At 38.9% G+C, this 26,282-nt stretch overlaps 2 protein-coding genes across 6 annotated transcripts in view; both read right to left on the bottom strand.

The window, feature by feature from the left end:
• Positions 1 to 16,024, bottom strand: part of macf1a (microtubule actin crosslinking factor 1a) — a 281,961-nt gene extending 265,937 nt beyond the window's left edge. For 2 of the 5 annotated variants that reach the window (XM_088090432.1, XM_088090426.1), the window contains exons 1-2: positions 15,741 to 16,023; positions 5,656 to 5,890 (exon numbers count right to left, since the gene is read on the bottom strand). In XM_088090432.1, the coding sequence (XP_087946558.1) occupies positions 5,656 to 5,878 (223 nt within the window). In that variant the 5' untranslated portion in view covers positions 5,879 to 5,890; positions 15,741 to 16,023. Of the gene's footprint in view, positions 1 to 5,655; positions 5,891 to 15,740 lie in introns of all 5 variants that reach the window. The other 3 variants (XM_088090433.1, XM_088090434.1, XM_088090424.1) reach the window with 2 other exon arrangements.
• Positions 16,025 to 21,955: 5,931 nt separating this feature from the next.
• ndufs5 (NADH:ubiquinone oxidoreductase subunit S5) lies at positions 21,956 to 26,110 on the bottom strand. The gene is made up of 3 exons (XM_088090869.1): positions 25,975 to 26,110; positions 24,071 to 24,291; positions 21,956 to 22,157 (listed from the first exon to the last, which is right to left on the bottom strand). The coding sequence occupies exons 2-3, from the start codon at positions 24,284 to 24,286 to the stop codon at positions 22,062 to 22,064; spliced, it is 312 nt and encodes a 103-aa protein (XP_087946995.1). The 5' UTR covers positions 24,287 to 24,291; positions 25,975 to 26,110; the 3' UTR covers positions 21,956 to 22,061.
• Positions 26,111 to 26,282: the final 172 nt, after the last annotated feature.

Raw genomic sequence — 26,282 nt, forward strand, 5'->3', positions numbered from 1 at the left:
TTCTGTTTCGCTCTTCCTCTTTTTCCTATAAATAAAAATGAGAAAAAATAAGAATTGTATGGATATTTAATTCTGGGTACGTGGGTGCATGCATATATGTTTAGTTTATTAGAGTATAGGTTTAAATTAATAAGGAAGCTGGTCAATTAAAATTCAATGACTTCTGGAGAAGTGGTGAGATTAAATAAGTTATTCTTCTTACTCTTTTTCGAATACGTAAACCAAGTCATCATGTGCTTGAAGATTTAATTTTGCTTTATGGTTTTTATTGTCTGTACATTACTTTTATGTTTATCTGCTTTTTTTGTATGATCATTTCTCTATTTTCTTTTTTACATGTTTGAAATAAATCAAATCAAATAAAAAGTCTCTGTACTTCTTATTTGTGACGCATTTTAATGTAATCAATAAACAATCTTTTCCTACTCATAGACTATGCACTGCAAAGCACATGGTTTATTGGTACAAGCAGCCTAATTTATTCATTTTCTACATTCCAGCCTCTGCCTGAATGGAAATTGAGGTCAATGTAAACACATAGTCCATATTATGTAAAGTGTAATATCATCACAATAGCCTTCACGCCTGAGCGAGCAGTGGACACGCCTGGGAAACACTGGATGTTACCAGCCGGATCGCTCTGCCAGCTTACAGAGCAAATTTGGAGGTTCAGTGTAACAGAGAAACTCTGCTTTGTTTTGCCGGTTTGATGATAAAATGGATAAAGAGGATCTATCAGATAGTGAATTTACAAGAGAACTACAACAAAGCAACTCAATTCTTGACAACACAGTATGCTCAAATCCGTTTATGGTGAGTTTTAAATCAATTTAATATAACAGCTGATCTCAAAGACATCACTCTTTCAGAAGACTGGAAGCAGGGGGAAATGACTCGCCAAGCCAACTCACTGCTCTGGGCCAAAAAATAATCTGGCTCATAATCCCCAAACAAAACCACAACTTGTCTTTTTTACTCTTTGGCTTTGACTGGGCAACACTTGCATTTTCCATTTACGTAATTTTGGGAAAGACCTGCTTCATGAGGAGACATTGACTCAATAGTATTGGCTGCACAAATCAGCATCTTTTAGAAAAAAAGTAGAGTTCACAGCAGAATATTGGCGGTGTGAACCCTGACAGCGCCAACGTCAGCTCGGCCGCTACCTGCTGCCGCCACAAACAAGTCTGACTCGTTGACTCGGCACAAAGGTTTGACAGGACACCTCCCTGTCTAACTGCCTCTTTTAATATTATAATTGCACATAATTATTCCTAAACGTTTGTTTTTCTTTTCAATCTTTCACTCTCACTGTATGTCTTTAAGTCACACACACAAACTCTCCCACACACAAAATCTTGGCCCAAGCATCTGCACAGCTTTGAATTTCCACTACATGACACATGTTCATCCAACAGACACTGAAAAAAAGAGGAGCGGAAAAGTTTAGCCGTTTGCCTCGAAGAACATTCATTGAAAGCATGTCATGTGAGATCATTCACCCTCTCACAGCAGCCATGACAGAAAAACGACACATAACATCTTGTCATTCTCTGCTGCAAATAAAAACAAAACTGTAAATTTCCTTAAAGTGTTTCTGGTTTTAAAACATGTTCCTTTTTCATACTGTGCGCTTAGAAAGACCAACGCAATTAAAAAGATGACCACAGGACATAAAAGGGATGCCGAAAATGAATCCACATCCCAGCTCAGATCTGGTTGTAATTAGCCATTTGCATGTAAACAGCAGAGAGCCGTCTCATGTTGGTGTTAGTTTTCCACGGAGGCCTTAACAGTCCCAAAGGGGAAATTTTTTTCAAATTAATTATGTTAATTATTGCGGGAAAAAGTTATCTTGCACACAAAATGTAAAATATCACATTTTGGGACTTTAGGGGCTCTGTAGTTTGCAGCTTTTTCACAACTTTAAACTACTTCACTTTGCTTTTGAAAGTAAATTGACAAATGAGTGACCCGAGTTTGGCCTGGCACAGATTTGGTCGTAAATGAATGAGTGTGTGTCCAATTGTCACAAAACTTGTTAGTCATCCTAAATCCAGGTGCCTTAAACTGTCAAAGGTCTTAATCCTTTGCAGCTTTTGACCTGTTGTTGATGTTGGCTTTAACCCTGGAATCGCTGTTTGCTGATTTAATTTGAATTTTCTCTATGCATGCAACACCTTGCTTACATGGAGAGGTGAATTCATCACTTTCCTACATCAACATGATGTCTTTATACACAAAAACAACATGAAACACACTCAAACCACCACAAAAGAATGTTACATTAAATAAAAAATTAATTGCAGTGGCTGCAGCTCTGTTGCAGCGCTGGGTGTCATGGTTCACAGAAATCTTCTGTCCAAACATATACAGACAGATTTAAGAAAGACAAGACTCGGCAGAAAGCTCGTCTTAAACCAAGTAGCTAATTGTAAATCCAGATATCACAGAAAAAAATCCACGCAGGCTTCTCTTGTGGATACTAAACTTAGAGACTCTTAAACATAAACACTGTAGGTCTGGAAGCATTCTCCAACTGGGAATGTTTCCAATGCAGGAAATTCATCTTTTCCTCACATATGTGCACTATAAGAGCAATAACATGCGCATACAAACCCCTTCACCCCGTCCTGACCTACATGCTGTTTCCACGTCTATAAAGTAGGCTTTAACTGTCTCGTCATCGCCTCTCTACTCCAAAACCCCCAACCCCCATCGCTTCCCGAGCAACTGGCATTTACAGTGTCAGTGCTGCCAGTTTATAACAGTTTATTTCTCACATAAAAAAGGCTAAAAAAAATGTCAGTGCAAGAAAAAAATAATACGTACAACACTGAGGACAGGGAAAGAAAGAAGTGCAGCATATTGAATTTTTTTTTCAATAACTGATTGTTTCTACATCTGCTTGAGCTGGTGCAGATATCTTTTGTTATCTCTGCAAAGATACAACAATATATGTTTAGGCTATTATTGCCCTGTCTCTTAAGGAGTGCTGTTGGTTTGCTGTAACACTGTTTGACTGCACATTACCCCATTAAAAAAAGAAAAATTACAAAATAACTAATTAATCAATTAATTAATTAAGTAATAGATAAATAAATATAAAATAAATAATAATAATAATAAAAATAAATATTATTATTATTAATAATAATAAAGAAAAAAATTAATAAGGTCGATTTATTTGCACTTTTTGTCATTGGACTCCCATGGTTGAGTTTGCTCGTAAGTTGCTTTCCATAACACCGTCAGCTGAATAAATGTGACATAATGTTCAACAGAGGCATAGCTACATGCAGACACGGAGCTACATAGCAGGACATCCATCCACTTAAATGCAATTTTGTGATAAAAGCCTCAAACAGCAAATAATCAGCACATTATGAGATGATGTGAGTGGAGAAAACGCCACAAACGATAAGAGGTGCAGCATAATAAGCCCACTTTCACATCATTTGCCACAATTATCAAGCTGAAGTCTTCCCTCCACTAAAAGAGGGAAAGCTATTTGGGCTGCTCCCAGTGTCTCATTACGTGAGCGGGGGAACCCTGGCTTCTCCAGAGAACTCAGTAACCTACATTTCTCCTCCATCTTCAGTCACAGCGAGTCAGAGAGGCGAGTCGAGACAGAGAGAGAGTGAGAGAGGACAGTCGTCAGTGTGGTGGGAGAACAGCACGGAGGAGTGAGGGAGGTGTCCGCTGATGAAAACACGTCTAACCTTCAGCTTTGATGTCTGACTGGAAGGATTCAGATAATAAAACTTCCTCAGGGTCAAACTTTTCTCTCTCTGACAGCTTTAACACAACAACCAAACATAAACATGTCACTGGATCTCATGTTTCAGTGATCAGACTGTGAGCTCTGAATTCGCCAAGAAAAAGAAACACAAGCGCCACTGAAAAAAAGCTTAATAACAGTGATCTCATTTAAAGGGACAGTTCACCAAAAAATGCAAACTATGTTTTTTTTCTTCTCTTGTTTGGGTGTGAGTTGCTGAGTGTTTGCACACGACGTCACCATGAAGAACTGCACATGGAGGCCAAGAGGTGACTTCTGCATGGAGAAGCGCTAAAAGATGTCAAAGTTTTGTGCTGTTTACAGCTGTGCCAACCAGTCAAATCAAGAAAAAAAATGAGCTACATTCCAGTCCCGAAATAAGTGACACATAAAGGCGAGGAGTTTAAAAACATACACAGAAATTCAAAACCTCTGTAGTCTAGACGAGGTTCAGACAGCACTCATGTATGCAGTGACCACTTTGTGAAAGGTAATGCTACAATAATTTTGCTGCTTAAATTTACATATCTGGTCAAAATCACCACAAGCTGAGTGCCATCTAGTTTCATGATACTGGTGAGAAGGCAGACACCTCTATGGCTGATATCTCCCAAACTCGGCAACGCACATCAAAACAATCTGGATGGATAATAGTACTACAGGTAAGAGGAAACGTGTTTTTTATTTTTGGGTGAACTTTCCCTTTAAGTGTTAAAAGATAAAGACTTTGAGAAGAGATACTGTAGATGGTTTTATCTGAAATATAAATATGACAGAACGCAACCAGATTTTCCCCACATTGCTGTGACATTTAATTATCGTGGATTTTTAAGGAAAATTAGCTTTTTCCAAGTATGCAGACTTTTAATCAAAGCCAGAAGGAAGCCCCAGGATTAAATATGAGAAGCCAAGAAAATGTCAGCATGCAAAAGAGAATAAAGAGGACACATCCTGCAGCTATAGCTCAACACAAGATAAAACGTTTTTACCAAGACATCTAATGATAAAAAGACAAATCAGTCAGTTTTTGCACTTTTGAGCCACGTTAATTCTCTGTTAGCTCACCACAAGCACTGCATTGTATTTTCCTCTGTTGTAAGTCTCCCGAAACCTATTTGGTGTACACATCAAGTCATCTGTAAATCCCACTGAGTCGAGATACAACGCCTCTGCAGCCTGACTTTATGCTTTATACTGTCTGTGCGCTGCTGGACAAAAAGTGATGCAGAGGATTAAAATTCTTCCTTTGATCTTCTCTGATCAGTGAAAGTCCATTAACACCTTTACTGTGAGATTGCAGTCAATGAACTCAAAGAATTTTAACCCTTTGAAACTGGATGGACATCAGTTTTTCATGTGCTGCATTCAGACTACTTTCACAAGTATTTCAACCTAATGGGCTAATATCGGCTGATAAAATCAGCTGACCGATACATCAGTCAGGCTCAAATTCTTTGTTGAGTTGCTCATTTCCTTTCTCCCATCCTTTTTTTTACAATAAAACAAATAGAAATAAAGCACCCAGTACCATTTACAGAAAATAACTAAAAGAAATTGCTCCCATGTGTATGAAAGAAATTAAGCCGTTTCTATCAGGTTTCGAAGGGTTAACAGGCATTATACTTTTCTTGGCTGCTGTTAGTTTTTATCCTCCTTCAGTCAGCATGAGTTTAAATTTGCTGATGCACATTCATTATTTTCCACTGCTCACTCTCACAGCTTCACACTCTTACACAAATCCTCCACTGGAAGTTTCCCACAGCTAACGCAGTCTTCTACCTTTTTCCACTGAGCTGATCGACACGGCAACAGATTTTTGCTCAAAGGCACGCTGGCAGCATCTTTAACACTTACAGTAAGATGTTTTTTCTTACCTGCAACACGAACCACCGCTCTCTCCGCCGGGTCCAGCACCGAATCCTGGCTCTTCCTCTTCCTCCTCTCATGTTTGGACAAGTTCCATGGCAACGTGTCTCCAGGTGGCCCCACAGGTCCAGATGGGCACGGGGACAATGACCCCCCTGAGCGCTCGCTACGGAAGGACGGCTCGCTGACGCAAGAGCGCTCGCTTAGAGTATCATCATCTGAGGACTCCATCTCAGTTTAGGGCTGCAGGGAGGAGAGTGATGAAGAAGAGAGGAAGTAAGGAGGGATGGAGGGAGGAGAGATGTGGAGCAGTGGGGGGGAGGGGAAAGAAAGAAAGAAGGTCAGAAGGAGGGAGAAGAAAATGTAGGGAAAGAGAGAAGAAGGAGCTTTAGTCAAAGTGGAGACTGTATAATTCATTGGAGGCGTACAGAGTGATCACGCAGGGGTCATGAATGATGCAAAGTTCCAACGCAACAGCAGAGCAGCAATAATGCAGCGATCAGGAGGAGGGAAAGCAGGAGAGAAACAACTGGGTTAAGTTAGTCATCACGTCTAGACGCCTGTTAAAGAGTTTAGGAGGCTGCAGACCTTCAGTGACCAACAGCTGCAGCTCGGAGGAAGACATGAAAGAGGAAGAGAGCACATGACAGCAGAGATGGTGAGACAGATTACTGAGGACGGCTCAGAGGACCAGAGGCGGGTGGACCAAATTCAGTTTAAGAAAAAACTTAAACACATTTAAATATGATGATATGAAATATGATTGATACTTCCTTACCTATATATTGACCTCCCTATCTTCCAATCACCGCAGTCAATCAACCAGGATCCAAAATTTATGGGCGAACTGCTCTGACATTTATTTGAAATATCTTAAAAACTATCAATGGTTTGCAATTAAATTTTGACGTTCATGGTCCACAGAGGATGAATCTTCATAACTTTGGTGATCCCCTAATGCTTTCTTTTCATTAAGTCAACATTTCTATGGAGAAAATATTTATGCATTTATGGGGTCAATTCGGCAACTTGTGTGAAAAAATAATGTTATGAGTATACTCGCCTGGCGTGCTTTATAGTCAACGGTTTGCCTGCTCGCTACAGCTAATAGATGCATATACTTTAAATGTGCAACTACTAAAAGTACATGACAGCTACTAGGAACAAAATGATGAAATATATATTTTTTTACTGTCAATTGTTTACACTGTTTCCATGCTTTCCGCCATTTCTGTTGCCCTAAAACGTCACGCAACCGTCACAACTCATCAATTCGGGTATCATCGAAATTTCTCAATTTCTCACTCGTAATTACAATTTTGGCAGTACTCTTATTACTATGTATGTGTGTTAAAAGGCTTAAAAAACACAACAACAACACATGATTATTATTAAATTATGTTTAAATTAACCAATATGTCAAATTCCTCTTCGGTGTTAAGTGACTCTTATTTGTCTGAATATGACTGCTGACATAAAGGTCACACTCACCATACTACAAAATATTCTTATAGTTATTTTACACTTACGCAATGTGGCTCACAAAGTGTGTTTGCATATTTATTCATAAACACAAAATCAACTACAGAACCTAAAACTAAGTTAGCTGAGTTTTAATGGGAGTCACTGAGGTCTGGACACATTGCGTCCTGCTGAGAGCTGATTTATTGATGATATGGACGACGCCAGCTGTGGTGGAAGAAAGAAAGCTCTGTTCTCAGTTGACGAGATGGAAAAGGGAGTAAATTTCCTCACATTGACTAAATTCAACAGACTTGGCTGAGACAAGGAGCAAAGACTACAGAAAGCGAGATGAGATTTCAAAGCTCTTCTAGTGTTTCTATTTTTAAAGAAAAGTCAATAAGCCCGGAGACAGGAGAGATTTCATTCTCTCTCACACTCTTTGTCCTTTCTCTCTCCTCTCTTCCTCTACTTTTGCTTCTCTCTATCTGTTGAATTCAACGCCGACTTATTACGATGACGAGAAATGAGTGATAGTAAATACTCGATGTAAGCAAACACAGTAGACCAAGGGGTGTGCTTGTGTATGTGTGTGTGTGTGTGTGTGTATGTGTGTGTGTGTGTGTTTGGACTCTGGGGACCTGATGCTCTGATCTGTCCATCACAGCATCATAAAATCAATACATGTCCTGAGAGAATGAATTGGTCGTTACTGGTTCTCCTATTCCAGCTCCACAGGGACTCAGAGGTTAGTGAGCGTCTGCCGTGTGCTGCTGGTTTCACAAGTTCAAATTAAGCTTGCAGGCTTTTTTGTGCACATTTTATAATTTATTTTAATCTCCACTGTGTATTTAACAATTTGGTTATTTTTTAAAATAAAGATTTCTGTGAGACTTAAACTGCAAAAATTGACAACTTTTTTATCTGTTATTCAGCTAAGATATAATTGTCCTTAGAAGACAGTAATGATTTTAATGTACCATATTTTAATATGATTTTTAATAAGTAGCGGAGGCAGTACTTGTGTCTTTTAAAATAATAGTAAGAATTGTTATTATTATTCAAAATGATCAATATGACTCTGTAAAAGTTTTTAATTCAAAAGTTTCATTTTAAACATTCACGTTATATGTTGAATAGATACCACCTGAATGTTGTGCAACATTTTCCATCTGTATTTGTTTTTTTTTGTCTTTTGAATTTCATGTAAAGCATCCTTGAATACCTAGAAAAGCGCTAAATAAGTCCTATCGACTGTATTACTGTTATTATTACTCGGCTCTCAGCATGGAGGTGGCTGAGCGGCGGTGAGCAACTAACAGTGCTGACAGCATTTTTACGTCACAGTGTGTGGAGGTGGAGCACATGTCATCTACTTTATGCACTGTTGGAGAATTTAGCTGTTTCTTGAAACATCTGGCTTTTGTTTTTGTTTTTTTCTGCAACAGGACTTGTAATAGCACTCTCAGTAAGCCAAGCATGCACAATGCAGGAGCCTGAAACTGGAATAGCTGACTTAATTATTATTTAATATAATTTATTATTATTTAATATAAATTTTTACATTAATTTAATCATTTTATTTTCGTTTTTTTATACTGTTACATGTCAAAATGTCTTCTTCGAAAAGGGTCTGTAAGTCAAAAATAAAAATCTTCTGGTTTTGTCTGAAACACAAAGACGACTGAAGGTTGTGATGAAGGTCACAAGTCGGGCTGTCATTCAGGATTACAGCAGGTTAAAAATGAGAAGTTTGAATAAAAATGAATATGAAACCATGTGCAGCAAGAATACAAGAGTGTCCAGTATCCAGCAAGAAATATTTGATGATCTATCTTTTTTTTTTTAATTTACTGATTAATTATCAGTTGTTTCTCACAATGGATGTAGGATCTTTCAAAATAAGAGTCCCCAGATCCACCACTGACCCAGTTTGCTTCACAGTTCATCCACTAACAGCTAATAAACGGTCACTTCTGCTCCCGAGAAACTCAACAAACAACCAGTTTAACCCCTACAACTGTGAGCCTTTTACTGAGTGACTAAACAGCAGATCTGTCTTCATTCAGCCCGAACAGACTGAACCGTGGAGCAACCTGCGCGTTGGTCACAGGGTGGGAATGTTTCTGTGTACAATGTGTGAGTCCGACACAACGGCCGGGATTTCCATCTGGGCTCAGGCTGCCAAAAATCCTCCTCCTCCCGCTGTGGCCCCTGGCTAGACCGCTGGCAAAGCCCCACTTCCTGAATCCCTGTCTCCACGGCAACACTGCTAGGAAGAGGTTAAGCCTTCCCAAAATTCTCTGTGGTTTGCTGGTGCACAAGTGTGTGTGTCTCTGTGCTCGTGTGTGTGTCAAGTCAGTTTCCCTGCTGCTTGCTTACAGTGAGTCAGTGCCACTGCAACTAGCGGTTTTATAAATAGAGCCAGAATGGAGGCTTCAAAAGCCACACCGTGTCATTACTGTGAGGAGAGGAGGAGAGCTTTAAAGAAGAAGAAGAAGAAGAAGAAGAAGAAGAAGAAGAAGAAGAAGAAGAAGAAGAAGAAGAAGAAGAAGAAGAACTGCAGGAGCAGAGTGACAGAGAGTGAGATCACTTCCTGTCTGATGAGACCCTCACTGAGGCATTTATCACAGTCACACCAACAAACATGGACTCAACCTGGCCTGCAAGTTATGTTGCTTACGGTTTTACATTAGGCAAGTAATGGTAATATTTATCACTGTTTTTTGTCTTGTTTTAAAATTTCTTGTCAATAAAAACTTAAATCACATGGAATAATCCTCACCACAAGTGCTCTAGTCCCTGAGTCTCAGCCTTTGTCATTCAAGTTGACTAAAGAGTGATTATTTTTTAGTATCTGTTGGATTATATAAAGATGATTATCTATTGTATGAATCTTTATTAAAGCTTCTTTTGCTGTTGTCAGAAATGGGAAAAATGACAATGAGCAACTTGGTAAAAATAGTTTCACAAATTTCAAAAAATTATTAGATTATAAAAATATTTTCTAAAAAGCTAAGAAAAAAATTATAGAGAAAAAAATTATATGGAAAAAATATATATTTATAACTATCATAATTACATATCTAAATTTATGCTACTGAAATATTATAATTTTTATAGCAAAGTCTTGTTTGCCTTTTTGAAACTTTATTTAAATTATATTAAAGTGCATTTTTATTTACTAATTTTCCAGCAATATTTTGTTCTTTTTTTCCAATTTCTTTCAAATTTTGGGGTCATTTCATTTTGTTGGTTCTCACCATTTTTGTTTCAGAGGGTTAAAACAGAAAGGATGTGAAACCTAAAAGGTTAAATGTAACGGTATTAGTCTAGATGAATATTAGAGAAACCAAAATATATCAGTATGCAACTCCTCAACTCCCCATATTGAAATAGTTTAATAACCTATAAACTTCAACAGCTCAATCGAATTCCTGAAGTTGAGTTATAACTGTGGGTTTTGGAGCGCCACACAACATTTTCATTGGCCCCATCTGGCCAAATTAACTAACAAACATATTCTATCTAATACAGACTTAGATACTAACAGACTTATAAACACTACACAAAAATGAATATAAGCAAGTGTGCACCAAAGTTTTACAAACACACACACACATACACTTGTACACACACTCCTCTTTTTCCTGTGACATCACACAGAGCAGAGACGCTGGATATTTGGCCTGATTTATAACTCACATCCAGGATTTACATGGAGGCGGTCTGTTCCCACAGCTCAGCCTGAGCAGTGTGTGTGTTTGTACGTGTGTGTGAAAGAGAGCAGGAGTGACATGAAACAGAGACTCTGACAGAGATGTAGCGCTGGCAGCAGATTCAGAAGGAGAGAAAAGGGAAGACAGGAAAAGAAAAATAAGGTCAGGGAGAGTTGGAGAGAGAAAACCAGACTTAACGGTCATAACTGCCGCTGCACGTCTTCGTGTGATTCCAGAGCTTTAACAACCGACATTCATGCTCAACAGACGGACAATAATTCTGCCTGACAATCTCAACAACAGAGAGCTACCTGAGCAGAAAACACATCTGATCTACACGTGATTAACAGCGTGCATCCAGAGCTGCGTAACCAGCGTTACATCAACATGAGCTGTTTCCCCTGTTTCCAGTCTTCATGCAACGCTAGGCTCCATATCTAGTGCACAGACACAAGAGAGGCATCGAACTTAATGTCAGACTCTAAGCAAGGAATAAGCGTCTTTTTACAAAATCTCACACTATTCCTGAGAGCCAGCAGGTGTTATACTGAATACTGTGATCAATAATCAACTTACGGCGCACGGGCCAAATCTGGCCTGCAATAGGGTGCCAAGTGGCCCCTCAATCATTTTCTAATGTACAATAAAAATAAAGTGAATTATAGTAGAAAATGTTGTTGCACTTTTAGTAGACAAAAGGTGCCAGAGTGCATAAAAAAGCATCAAAATAGAGCTTGTACATCCAAGAGAATCTGTGACAGGGACGATATCTGCCACCTGATGCAAAGATGAATTGACAAGAAACCACAAAGCCACCATCACTGACAGCTACATCTAAATAAGATTCAATATTAACATTCGATCAGTTCAGCTCATTTTCTTGATGTTTGTCTTTATCTTGTTATTTGCACAGACTATGCTACTCACTGGCCAGAATGTTGTCGTTGTGCATTTCAGCAAACTATGGATAGGCATACTTTACATTTACGTTATTATGTAGTGGATAAGTCGAAACTTTACATTCCTTTATGTTTCAACAACGCTGTGGTTAATGTGTGGTTAGTTTTAGGCACATAAAAACTACTTGGTTATTGTTAGGTAAAGATCATGTTTTGGCTTAAAATACCCAAGTGGATATTTTAAGTAGTCTTGGCAGAAAGTGAAGCAATGTCTCAGAGCACTATCCCGGTGTAAAATGCAGCATTGTCACTGTAAAAAAACAGCTGCTTTTAGTGGCACTATCCTGGCAGGAACCACAGCATAAAGGAACTGTTTTTGAGTGATTATCTTGGTGGAAAACTCAGGATGCGTCTGTAAAAAATGATGTCTTTTGTGGTACTATAAGCAGTTTAAAGAGGGTAGTTATATGCACATCATGTAAGTGCAAGGATATCAAAAAACAGGGAGGAAAGAGGAAAAACATTTTGTGCATAAAACATTTTGACCTGACGAAGATCCAAGCCGCATCGAAACGTTGTCTTTAATAAACTTGTGTGAAATGGAGTGGTTTTTTTCTTGCTATAAGCAGCATAGTGGCTAGGTGCTAAAAACATCCACATTTGGTGCCTAAAAAGCTGCTGGAAGTCACAAAAATGCCCACTAAAACGCCAGCATTTTCTTCTGGAGACCGAGCCGTGGTGAGAGTGGTCTGACTCTCTCCAAGCATGCAAGTAAGTGTATTTCCCAAAATGTCAAACTAGTCCTTTAAATTGAGTATGCAGCATTACCCAACACCTGTCTCTTTGACATCTTACTCTAAACTTTCCTGCTTTTGCAAGTTAACATGTGTTTATCTTGCACTTACATATATGAAATATATAAAGCCCACTTGTTGCATCGATTATTAAAAGTGCAGATTGTAAGTAGAGTTATGAGGATGAATGACGCAGCCCAGAGTCATGATGAGTAACACACTGACTGACTGGATGAATGAGTGGCTAGACTCCCCCACGCATGCACACACATACACATTTACACACATGCACAGCATATAGAAACACACGCGCACACACACACGCACACACACGCACACAAACAGACTAACTGGACTGGCTTGCCAACAATCCTGCAGCTCACTACTCAGCATGACTGGACAGAGAGAGTTAATTAAAGTGAGAGTGAAGCAGAGCCACTAACAAAGAAAGGAAAGTTTGTAACAAAGGAAAAGATAAGAGATATAAAAGGAGAAAGAGGAGCAGGATGGGGTCACTGGTTCTGCCTCCAGTACACACTCTGATCAATATTTACAGCTCCAGGACGTCATTACTCGCACCATAAAGACCTAAAGACATCATAAGCGCCGTGGAGACGAGGAATCTCTCCTTCTGCTTCCCTCCGTCTCCATTTTCTTCTTTTTTCACTCATGTTAAGATGCCGTGTGCATACCAAAAAGCTGCAGGGAGAGCAAACCAACAGAGACTGCTGGCTAGACAGAAACACACACACACAGACAGACAGGGGAGGATGGAGCTGCCAGTCAAGCATTTCACAAAGAGAAGCAGGACGATTTTAGTATGAAAGTGACTGAAATGTATGACAGATTAGTCCAGAGATTCAAGACAAATCTGATGAGTGACAAGATAATTAAAAGGGAACGGAGAGACAAATATTATTGCTGCTCCACAGTTTCTCAGATCTTTGTGGAATCTGAATATTTTCATCTCTTGAGGCATCTAAGAATTCTCAAGAAATAAATCCAGAAGAAAAATAAATCACACTTTGGTTTAACGGATCACAAGATAGATCCACACTATTACAGAATTTTGCAGAACTTGAGCAATATTTTCAAAATGTCGATATTACACAATCGCTAGATGACTGTGTTACTACTGAGTGATGCTGCGTCTCTGACGATAACATTCAAAGAAGCATGGCGATGGATGTTCAAAACATTAGCAGCTTTATTTCTATTGCAGCCACCAAACTAGCTGCCATTATTTCCAGTGGAAGGACACGTAGATGTGTTATATGAGCGATAATGAAAAGGCGAGCCCCTCATACGTGGAAGGCGCCAATATAAGGGATTTCTGGGATTTGATAGTCCACGATTTCATAGAGGAATTGTGGATTCAAAACTTCCGGATGATTCGCTCGACTTTTGAAGAGTTATGTGATGCAATAACAGCTTTTGTAGCTCCTGCTGCATCATGAGGGAGCCAGTTCCCACCAACAAGCGCATAGCCATAGCATCATGTGAGCTTTAAAAGCAAAATGTTTCCATGCAGTTTTACGAAATATGGCTTTTTTAGATTCGTCTGAATACCACCTCATGCAAGCGTAAAAACTTTTGTTATATTAACATGTTTCCATTGGGCATATTTTCTATTGATTTTGTATTTTTGCTCTGTGTTGTCTGTCTGTAACTTTTGTTGCTGCCTGTCTTGGCCAGGACACTCTTGAAAAAGTGATTTTTATATCAAAAGATTTTTCTGTATAAATAAAGGTTAAAATACTAAATACATACAATAAGTAGCAGCAGCCATATGTAAAAATGAAAAGAGGAGAAAATCCATGGATGTTATGCATCTCTATTGTAAAATGTCAGACATGTGAGCAAAACAGATACAATTAATAAACCATAAATCCTCTGATTCAAAGCCGTCTGATAAAATCAAATTGCAACCATGTCACACACTAATACTGCAATCCTTTATCCCCTGCATCCGAGACATATTGGTGCTTTCCAGCACAGTAACATGCAGTAGTAAGGGGGTGTGTCCACGGCCGGTGCAGAGGAGCAAATGGGTGGAAGAGACCAAGTGAATTATATAATTTTGGAAATGAATTATGAATAGACGGTGTCTTACAGATCTGATTGAGCTGACTCTTCGCCTGCATGTTGAGGGTCCAACATAAGGCTGGAGGGAGATGCACGTTTGACCATCTGGTACAAAGCGGCAGGAGGGGAGCCCTGAATCTTGATTTTTTTTTTTTTCTTTCTCACTCTCTGGCTGCACCTTGCATAATATCAGTTTTCCAGACAGACAGACAGCCTGCAGTAGTGGAGTCCACTGGGATGCAGGTGGAGGTGTGATGATGGAGGAGGTTGCACAGATCAATAAAAGGCAACCTCATAAATGTGCACATAAAAAAGCTGGTGTTTCATGTCATCATTTTTACATGCATGCCTCTCTCTCTCTGTCTGTCTGTCTGTCTCTCCCTTGGATGTGTTTGCATGAATGGACATGAGACATGGAGACTTAACTGTGCACGCAGGGCTGCATGCAGGAGCAGCAGCACTGGGCAGCTCTTTGTCCAACACCGCCCTTGCTTACTTGCTTGCATGCACTGGATGGATAACGCCAACTAATTACATTTATCCATTTGTGGCTGTCTCAGTTTGCCCAAATGCTGCCTCCATGCTGCTGCTGCTGAGTGTCTCATTAGTGGAATCAACCTCGGCAGCCTTCTCACGACCCAGAATCCCTCACTGAGTGACTGTCCGCCAGTCATATCCAGCCCAGCCCAGCCCTCCGGCCGACGCACAAATCACGAGCAATGTGCTTCGAAATTTCGGGTAAAACTGACCGTGAAATTATTGTTATAGTGAAACATCTCGTGCGATGATGCCAATCAACGTGGGGCATGTGATCAACACGTTATTGATTTTTGTCTCTAGGAGGAGCATTAGACAACACCTTATGGAGCCAAATTCATCAATAAATGAACTGATAATTAGTATTACGCACGGTTTAAGATTAGGATGCAACCCTGAATGTGCCTAAATTGTGGGTCTTGTGAGTTTACAGGCTCGTGGCCATGGTATTCGGTCTCGAGCTGATTAGTTTTGATTTCAAAGAATTAATTTAATAAACATTGTATATAATCACCAGCCTCGACAGCTCTTATTCTGAGAACGCGCGGGTGGTTGCAAGGTTGAAAACGCCGCCTGGAGCTCCGGAGCCGCCGCTTACCTTCACCGGGCAGCAGCGGTCCTGGAATCCGAGCGCAGAGCGAGGGAGGCCGGGGATGCTGCCACCGCTGCTCGCTCTCCTCCGGAGGGATGGATGGGTGGATAAAGCCTGGTTTTTCCGCTCCAACGATCCGGTTTCCGTTACGTTTCCTCCAAAACCGAACCGACACACAGCCGGAGGAGGGGGGATGAGGCTGGAGGAGAAAAAAAAGCAAAGCAACGTAATCCTGAATGGTAATGGCTGTCCTATTCCTCCTCCTTTCCCCCTCTGTCTCTCTCCCTTCTCCTCTCAGCAACCCCCCACCAGCCCTCCTCTCCTGGTCACACACACTCTCTCTCTCTTTCTCTTCAATAGGCAGTTTTCACCACACTTAACCCATGTCTATTGAGAGTGTTAAGTGTCGCGGAAATTGAGATTTCGGTTGTGCTCCTGCGTCATCCAGTGGCTCAGCAGCACCGCCAAACCCACACCGACACACACACATTCACACAGTCACACACACTTTCACTCAATTTTAGGGGTGTAAAGTGGGAGAAAGGGCGTTCACGTTATTCGCTACTCATTCACATATATTTCAGGATTACACAGAAGAAGGCAGCGCCGGATCTGATCGGAGCTTTTATAGCACGAGATAGCGTTAATCTGGGTTTTTATAATCCCTACACACACACACACACACACACACACACACACACACACACACACACACACACACACAAACACACACACACACACAAGTACACACTCCTCCTCCCTTTCCAAACAGCTGGAGGAAAAGAGGGAGTAGCTGAAAAAAGCAAATTGATAACAGCTGGAGCGATGCAGAGGAGTGAGAGTTGAATTTGGGCTGCAGCTCCAAATCAGGTCTTCACAGTTTGGGCTGACCTTTGGTAAGCAGGGTCATAGGAGTCCCAGACCACTAAGGGTCCCCGGAGTTTGCATACCATAAAACTTCAATTAATAGCCAAGGCTGTTATTTACTTAAATCATTAAGAGTCTAATATTTGGGACAGTGACACATTTATCCACCCCCAATAAAAACACGAAAGTAGCCAAGGACTTTTCTTTGGGAAAAAAATAAAGATGTGTACTACAAATTGATGCAGAAGAGGCACAAATTATTGCAAAATAATAATGCAGGAAATTATGTGTTTGACACTATTTTTTGGCAGAGGACCCTCAATTCCCAGTTTCACAGGCCGTTTTCAGGTGGTACTATCGCAGCAAGAAAACCCAGTAATTACTAGGTAAAAAAAAAGTAACTGCTTTTCGTGGCACTATCACAGGTGGAAAAACATCTACAAGTTGTTTTAAAAAATAAATACATTTTTAAAAATATGTTTGTTGGCTAAAATGCAGCTGAAAGACCCAGAAATGCTGTGCTAAAAAACAGCTGTTTTGTTGTTTGTTGGTCTGCAGTTTAGCAGATTATCAGTATCTGCATTTTATTTAATGATCGCTGATAAGATTAATTAATTAAAAAGTACAAAGAACGTATCAGCATGGAAGGAACTTTTACTTTGTAAAACCTCAGGGAGCTATTTTAATTCATTAATTTTTTTAATTTAAATTTTCACTTGACTTTATAAAATAAAGTTGCTGGGAATTTGCTTATATGATGTTGAATTCGCTAAAGACATTTAAACAAAGTTTTGTGGTGGAGTTTGTTATATTACAAACTCTAAATATTGACAAAGACTTTCATTTTTATTATACATGCATATCAGTTCCAAATATTGGTAATTTGTCTCATTAACTACTAGTAATCTTTATCGGCCCTGAAAAAACAATATCAGTCGACCCCTCGTATGAAACGTGCAAATGTAACGTATCTATTGTTGCAGAAAAGTACAATATCAAAATGGCATTCTTGCAACTGGATTGGTTGAAAACAGCAGAGTATTTAGCAGCTAAAGAGCCAGATATTCCCTCAGGTGGTGGAGACCAAAAGTGGAGCTAAAAGAGAGTTAAAAACTGGACTTGCATCCATCAGGTGGCCAGAAAACATATTTCCAAATAAAATTATGCTCTGTTTTAGTTGGAAACTGTTTACTGGAAAGTGCTCCTGTATTAGTTGACTGTCTAGCACTCAGATTGATAAGGCACTGGGTCAACTGGGTATCACTGGGATTGGTGTGTGTTTGGTGGTGCAGGATAATCCAGACGCTCTCATCCTCCCTCCACCTCAGTTGATCAGAGAGAGTGAAGTACGGCTGGATTATCTGCTGCAGCTTTAATTAAACAGCAGCTAATGTAGCGAGCGGCCACATGTACTGAGACCATAAACAGAGGAGTGATGTTCTCTGTTATCACTGCTCATCAGTTAATTATTAATAATCCTATAAAACATATACATCTTAGTCTCTTGACATACATATACTGGTGAGTAAAGTCTTTGGTTGTGAACAAAATCCAGTTTACATATGGGGGTTTCAATGATAATGAGGAAAAAAGTGAGCCCTTTTGTCTTCTTAATGCATATGTTATACTGCTGAGGCTCGATAAAATATGTAAAAAAGAGAAAAATTAATTATTATTTTCACCTTCTTTTCCATACATTCACTGTCCAGCACCCTCTGAAAAAAAATCAGTTTATAACCTTGTGATAATGTGAGTCGTGTATCCATCAACCCCGCTGTGGTTAACTGATTTCCAACCTAATAAGGCCAATTAGGACATCAAGAGGACAATGAGGCCGACTGCCTCAGACAAAGCTTAACTGTGTGAGTCACTCTTCAATGAAAAACTTGCTCATTCATACACTGGGCATCAAATCAAAAAGCTCAGTGCAGTTTAATCAGATTTTAAGATGTGACATTAAACTGAGTGTACAGGTTAGACTGTGCAGAGACCTCAAACTGCCCGAGGCTTTTTCAACACAAACGGTTTGATGTTAAAACAGTTTGGCATCTGGATAATATTTGCAACTGCATGTTATCTAAAATGAAAAACGCAGTTTCAGTATTTGTTCTTATATTTGCACCTGACAAGGTCAAGATAAAAATATTGAGGTTCACAAGATCAGGTTTTTTATGCTTCATGCAGTTTACCTTTGCTCAATTCTTGCACAGTTTTGCACCTTTCTTCACAAATACTTCTAAATCCTGCATAGCTCTTACATTTTAAGGCAGATATGTTATCAACTTTTTTCTTTTTTTTTTTAGTATTTTAAGAGATTTTCACATTTTTATTACATATATATATTTATGGTTGTATTGTTGTTTTATTCTACATTTATGTTTCTTGGTTTTTGCAATACTTGCTTTAATATTCATTATTTTACAGTGTTTATACTATGCACCAATACAACAAATCCACGGGGCTAATCCATAGTGAGGGTCAAATCAATGTCAAAATTTCAATATGAATTATTGAAAAGTAATACCGCCCTCTCAATAACCACAAAAAATGTTCGAGTTGAGATGATTACTATAGGATGGTTGCACTGACTCCTTTTTCGCATTATTTAAATTTACAAATACATTTAAATAAATGTTAACCCGCTGGGCAGGTGGATGAAGCGGGCTCCTCCCTGTCCTGCTCCTCCGCAGGTGTGGATGAAAAATAATCCAACGTGTCCGCCACATTTTTTGTCCGCGGGCGTTTTAAAAATGAACCTGTCTATTTCTGACATTTCAATTTCCCAATTTAAATTCGGTTTAGCTGCTGGCTGGTTTTGGCGGCGGCCGCACGTGACAGACGTCAATGACGCAACGTGTCCGAGCCTTCCCGCTGATCTCAGGTCAGTAATAACCTTACATTATAAACCGGGAAATGTAATGAATGAACTCGCATCAGATCGGATTAACAGTTTTCAGCTTCTACGTCTCATCCAAAAATTATTACTCTAATAAACTAACTTAGAATAATCATTTAGGATCTGAAAAATATGGAGGTTTCCAGTTGTTTTCACCAGCAAAACTCAACAAATCAAGACGAATTAGTACCAGTCACCAACCAAACTCTACACTTTTTGGAGTTTTTTCAAAAAAGACCAAACAACATTTTTTTTCTGCATTTAAATTGCTTCACTAAAACCCAGTTTTAATTTTTATACATTTGTTTTACACAATGCATTTTCTTTGATTATACTGCAATTCTGATCAATTCTATTTTTTCTATATTAAATTGACTTTTTTTCAATCATACATTTTAAACATATTTTGTTACTAAATTCATTATGATTTGAATTTATTTTTCATATTCATTTTGTTTGGCAGTGCAACATGGCGACCTCTGTGGATGAGGACCCACTCCCTATATAGATTTAAAGAACGGCTCATCCTATGGTAACAAAAACACAACAGTTCTTATTTTCAGGTAACTATTCATTAAAGAAAACATATTCTATTCTATTCTACTATATCATATTATATTACAATTAATATATCCCCAACAATCTGGACCCTTAACTTTACCTTACAGGGGCTTGTACCAGTTATGCAAAGCTGTTGGACAATACTCATGCCAGTTAAATGTTGTTGATTTAAAAAAAATATATATATTAGAAAAACTATGAGAGCCAGCCTTAAATATGTCATATACATTTAATCATAGAATTAACCCCCCTAAACGTCCAGAAATGTACAGAGGACCCCTCTGTTCTCAATAGCAGCTATTTTCATCCTTAATTTTCCATACATACGGAAGAACCAGAGGAGCTTCCAACAAAGTTAAATGCAGCCATGAAACTATTTAGTGCTCTGAGTTTAAACATCCACCACAAAAGAGCAGAAATGTTGACTCATAAAAGCAGAAAATGCAGAAACTTTTTGAGCTCTACAGAGACACTTCATGACTTTGCCCTCCTGTTTTTGTTTTTTTTTCTGAGCTGTTGGCTCCATCTTGTGGCGCTTCACAGAGCCTCCTAATCCCATCAGTCCCAGTTTAATGCTGGTAATTTAATTGAGGATGTCGACCAGCATCCATTCATATCAGTCACTCATCGGAGCGGTCAGCCGTCCCTCTGGAGCGTTTGCTCTCTAAATCCATTAAACGATTTACTAAAATTAGGTCAGCGGGTTAAGAAAATGACCTGTAGTTAAACTATCACTGACAATAGAAGCTCAGAAGGACAAAACACATGACGACCACAGCTGGAGGGATGACAATGAGCCAGTTAACCAGCTGTGACGAGGCTGTTCACTAGAAACTGCTGATGTGCTATTTGTCATCACTCACAGGATGACTGGTTTACAGTATCTACTGCCTTTTTAGTAATATACTGTAAGTACAAAGCAGTTGGAGCATTTTTAATTTATTGCTTCAAAAAGAGGCCAATAATTCAACAACCACTGATGCCTGCAGTCCACGTTCAGCTTTAAAACTAAATGCATGAAAAACTAAAACTCCACATAAAAATTCAACATCTTTATAGTGTTAAAACTATGATCAAACAAGTGTTTTATAGTGTATGTTCACAACATTAAGTCCAGTTTAATAATCTTTATACAGAAGTCATGTGTTTCTGTGTTGTTTGAATATTTTTGTTATGATGGAGAAGTATTCAGATTACATGATATTTAGAAAAAGAGAGATGACTGGTTGCTCTGAAGGCTACAATCAAACGTATTTCCAAAACTTGTGCTGCGGGCTCATGGAAAACAAGAACCAAGAGCATAAACAGACAAGAAATTCAGGCACTCAAAAATGTGAAAAACATGGGAAAAAAATGTTTTAAAGGTCTGATGATGACCAGCAGTGGTCCAAACCTGTTGGCTTTTTTAATGATTTACCCACTGTAACAAAGGCTTATCAATGTAATTCCTCCTTGTTTTTCACATTTTTGGAGTCCGAGTGATGTCAGGAGTTACTGATGTTAAAAGTCTTTTTTTTTCTTTGTCGAGGTATAAGTCTGCAAATTTGTGACTCTGTTAATGTCTTCCTCTGTTTGTGTAAACCTTGCAGTTATTATCTCCCTCACAGGGAAATCAATGAACACCAAACATTATCGCTTCAGTACAAATAACTCACAAAGAAAAGTATTTAAAAGTATACTGTCATTTCTACACTGATTATACGCCTGTAAATGCAACCAACTAATCAAAAACTGCATATTTCAAGCAGTTTAATTTGCCGATCTCAGTGAATTGTAATTGTTTGAGCAAACCTTTGAACACCTGCTGACTACAGCATTGCTGGCTTCAATCTTCTGCACAGATCTTGAAAAAAGAGGGAAAAAGAAGACTGGGAAGAAAAAGACAAGAAGAAGAAGATATTGGATAACAGCATTTATTTGCAAATTTGTACAGACGAACAGGAAATAGTGATATAGGATTTACAATAAACAAGAACAGAGCTGCTCGTGTTCCCTCTTGGTGATTACTCTGCCTTGCCTGTGTGGCAGGGCGGCGGCGTGTAGGTCCCCTCCTTAATCATCTTCTCGCGCTGCTGACGGATCTCATACAGCCTCTTTTGCTGCAGGGAAGAAGAGCATAAGGGGTTAAATGATGGGGCAGGAGAACAGGAAGGAGAGACAGAATAGAGAAAAGGAAAAATAAGTACTTAAAGCAAATGTTCTGCAGCCCTCCACCTTTTAGTTTCCTCCTGAGGAGGATGCAATTCAAAGAGAACAGTGATTTTAACATTGTCTTTTACTCCTTTCACCACGTGTCACTGTGAGAAACTGAAGAACAAGAAGATTTGAAGATTAGCTCCCTACCTCTGTTCAGAGCTGTAAACATGCAGGTTTCCTTCCAAATCATATTCTGTAGCTCAAAACGAAAAATCCAGCAGAGACGCAGGCGGCCGCAGCTGATACGTTCTTGAAACTTTGACGTTATAAAGTTACATGCAGCTGTTTAACGACTAACATTTCAAGCGTAGTTCGTCTTAAATGGAGGCGAAATCCATCTTAAATCAGCACTTCATCTCCATCACATCCTGATGAGTTAGACGTGGCTAACGAGCAAATCGAGGCGTCTGGATTACGGCGAGGACGTTCCTGCTGCTGCAGCACATTCACAGTGAGCAGGCAGTGTGTGTCTGTCTCTGTTCTGCTGACACACACGACCATCAACACTGACCTCAGTTTAACTCTGAAGTATTTTAAAGGATTAGATGCCATATTTCTTTTTGAACACACTTCTGTTATTAGTTTCTAGGCATTTTGACTTTTATACACTTTTTTTTATTTATGCTTAAAACATGCTTCCTTATTTTTCTCCCTTTGATTTATCTCACAACACTCTGTGCAAGAATCAGACAGTTTAATGCTGCAGAAATGCCAACATGTTAGATATCAAAGTCACGTAAGGGCAAATGATGCAGACAAATTCTGGACTAATGCACGACTATTGACTGATTGTGGCCAACAGGCCAAATCTGGCCCGATAGGGTGCCACCCTATCAGGGGCCAGATTGGTAGGAGTTGTTGTTGTACTGTTAGTATAGATAAAGAGCCAGAGTGCATAAAACAGCATCAAAATATAGATTTTTTTATGAAAAAAAAGTGTGAGTGGAGGATCCCCTGCACCTCCCAACAGAGGTCCTATCTAAGCCCCTAATGTCCAAAACTCCCTAAAAGATTTTAAGATGTTTCTGAGAAACATCCTAATTTTTTTTAAAATACTAAAATCCCAGAAACGTTCTAAAACCCCAGAAGTCAAACGTGTCCCCAAAGCAAAGCCAGCTGAGTGTCCCTGCAGTACAAGTTATGATAAAGACGTCTTTCCGGTGTTATGTTTTACAGAGACCTCATTTTGGTGCTGTGACGGCCGTTGCCGGCTCAGAGGCAAGACAACTTTGTTCCGCCTTTCTGCAACCGTACGTTATTAACATGCAGCATAATGGCGTGATATTCCAGCCTTGAACAGACAGTGCAAATTCAACTAGAAAGAGTCTCACAGTTTTCACTTGATCATTGAGTTTTTCATCTGTTGATCAGTAACAAAAAACAAACAAACATAAAATTAAATCTAATATGACCGACGTAATTTAGATCAGTTACACACTAAAATCTGAAATAAGTGGTTATTAACATCTTTTTTTTCTTCTGACATCATGTTAATATCTAAGCGTGTCAATAAGTGATGAACAGATCAGTTTACATAAAGTCACATTATCAAACAGAAAGCGCTGCTTAGAACAGCTGTCCCAGTTGTGCTCACAGCATAAACTTTCACTGCATGCCGGCGCACTGATTCTTGTTTCCACTCTAGTGGATCATAGCGAGTGAGCTCAGATCGACATGCAAAAAGGGACACAACTCCAAACATAACGAAGATCATTCTGGCTTGTGCATTTCTTGAACTATAATGCAGCAGTATTCCCAAATACTTACTTCAAAAGCTTCTAACTGCACACAAAAGTCACCTAAGGCAGACACTCACCGTCTTCTGCCTGTGCATGCACTCATAGAAGTCCTCAAACTCCAGCTGGCACTCCTTCTTGGCGCGGGTCTGCCCGATGCCGTTGGCGCATTCAATCCACTCCTTCTCAAAGGCATGGCAGCGCGCCGCCCTCCTGTTGGGCTGCACTCCGCTCTGCAGCAGCATCCAGTTGTCCAGACTGACGCCAAGCCGCGACTGAATGTCCACGAACGGCATGATTGCTAATGAAAGGGGACACAGAGAGAAAAGATAAAAGGGGGTTATTTATGTAGATTACAGAGCAAATTATGATTTAGACCCCAGAGTAAATCACCAGTCTCCCTTGTAAAGAACACAACAAATTACAGTTTAAAGGAAAGTTTTGAATTTCAGCACTGAGACTTATTTTGTTTCACTATCCTCAAGGTATATCGTCTGATTTTTTTCAGTTTCACTTCCTTCTGATTGAATCCTTGCTGACCTGAAATAAACCACATTCTGAGTAACTAACAAGGGCTGCATCCATTTTTAGATACCTACTTTTAAAACTGCTTATTTCGAATATGCAATGAACACAGCAATAAAAAAATATTGTTTTTAAAACAGAGAGAAGAGGAAAAAACAATACAAAGGCAAAGTATAGCAAAGTATAACTTATTTGCTCCCACCCCTTCTCCATAAATAAATGAATATCAATAACAAGCTTCCTCACTGGTCTATACCTATCTATACACTAATGTCTATTTTATTTATTTATTTTTTTAACCAGAGACTGGTAAAGGTCTGCCAGAAATATTGTTTCCCAACTGGGTTACAGACCAGTTCATCAAGGGACTGGTGTAAATTAGCTGTGGTTTTATACAGCTGTACAGCACACTGACGCTGCCTCTGCAACTGTAAATGTTTCTATGTACTCAACTTAACTAGATAATACTAATACTAATAATTGTTGAGGCTTTTAGCAGGAAAACACTGTTGCAGCATCGGTCTGCACAAACTACACATAATGATGTTTGTAAATCAAAGTATATACATGAACAGTATGTTATGCATAGCAATACAGCATGAAGTGATTATTTTAATAGCTGATACTACTATCTAAGGGTAATTTGATTGATAGATAGATAGATAGATTTGAGGGGCATTTATTTAAAGAAATAAAACCAATTTACTAAGGTCTCAAATGTTTAAATACTTGTTAAAGGCCTCTGAAGGCAGCATAAGAAAAGTGATGTCGCTCCAGATTTCAAACGGTTAATGTAGATTTCTAACATAAATATAATACAGAAAATACGATGCAAAATCAGTAACATATCAAAATAACATGGTTAAATATGGTAAATCATAATTAAGTATGAAATATGAGACAAAGTAAAGGGCGAAATAGTAACAATAAAACAATACATTTCAGTAAAATAACAAACTAGAAAATTAGCAACAAAGCGGTATAACAGGGGTAGCACAATGTAACATAAATTACCTACACAGCTTCAATAATCTGTAGTCTTTTTCCAATTTCCTTAACTTTTATTAAACACAACAATAAACTCTTTATTAATTTTTATCGATAGCTAAACCGATGATTAGCAAGCTAGCTAACCGACGCTAGCTAAACAGCTAGCGCTAAGCTAACTACAGAAGCTAGCTGGCTAAACTTCTGTGTAAAAATACCACGATGTGAAACTTTTATAACTCTTTTATTTAAGTCAACACATGTTTACTACAAACTATAAACTATCAGATGTTTGTTAACGTGTCGCTGCTGTTTCTCCTTCAACGGCTTCATGCTAACAAACAGGCCGCTCCGCTTTTACTCTGCAAACACACTAGTTCCACTTTCACACAATAAATAAACTCTAAACTGAGTAAACTGAAGTAAAACGCTGGTAAAATACCGACATTAAGTATAAAATAACTATATTTACCGTGTGTTGTTGGACTCGCTTTAACCTTCCTCCGTCTTCACGCGTTTCGCTCTACGGCTGGTTGTAACACGGCCGTAAAATGACACCCTGTGTCGTGAAGATACGCGACGACTGTGCCGAAATACTGTTTAATATTCCTTCATTTAAAATTTGATTTTACTGAAGTATTAGCATCAGAATTAAAACACCGACAGTAAAAGAAGAGCTACTCAATCATTATACAGAATTATATATATTGTATTATTGCAATCTTTTATTATTATTATTATTATTATGAAAGAAAAATTTTTAAAAATCTATGAAAAAAA

This window comes from Plectropomus leopardus, chromosome 17, assembly GCF_026936395.1.
Source record: "Plectropomus leopardus strain MGB_pleo_1.0 chromosome 17, ASM2693639v1, whole genome shotgun sequence".
Lineage (NCBI taxonomy): Eukaryota > Metazoa > Chordata > Actinopteri > Perciformes > Serranidae > Plectropomus > Plectropomus leopardus.

Coding starts and splice junctions, on each gene's coding strand:
- ndufs5 (XM_088090869.1), bottom strand. CDS start 24,286: ATGCCGTTCGTGGACATTCAGTCGCGGCTTGGCGTCAGTCTGGACAAC. Junction 22,158..24,070: donor GCATGCACAGGCAGAAGACG/GTGAGTGTCTGC, acceptor TCTTCCCTGCAG/CAAAAGAGGCTGTATGAGAT.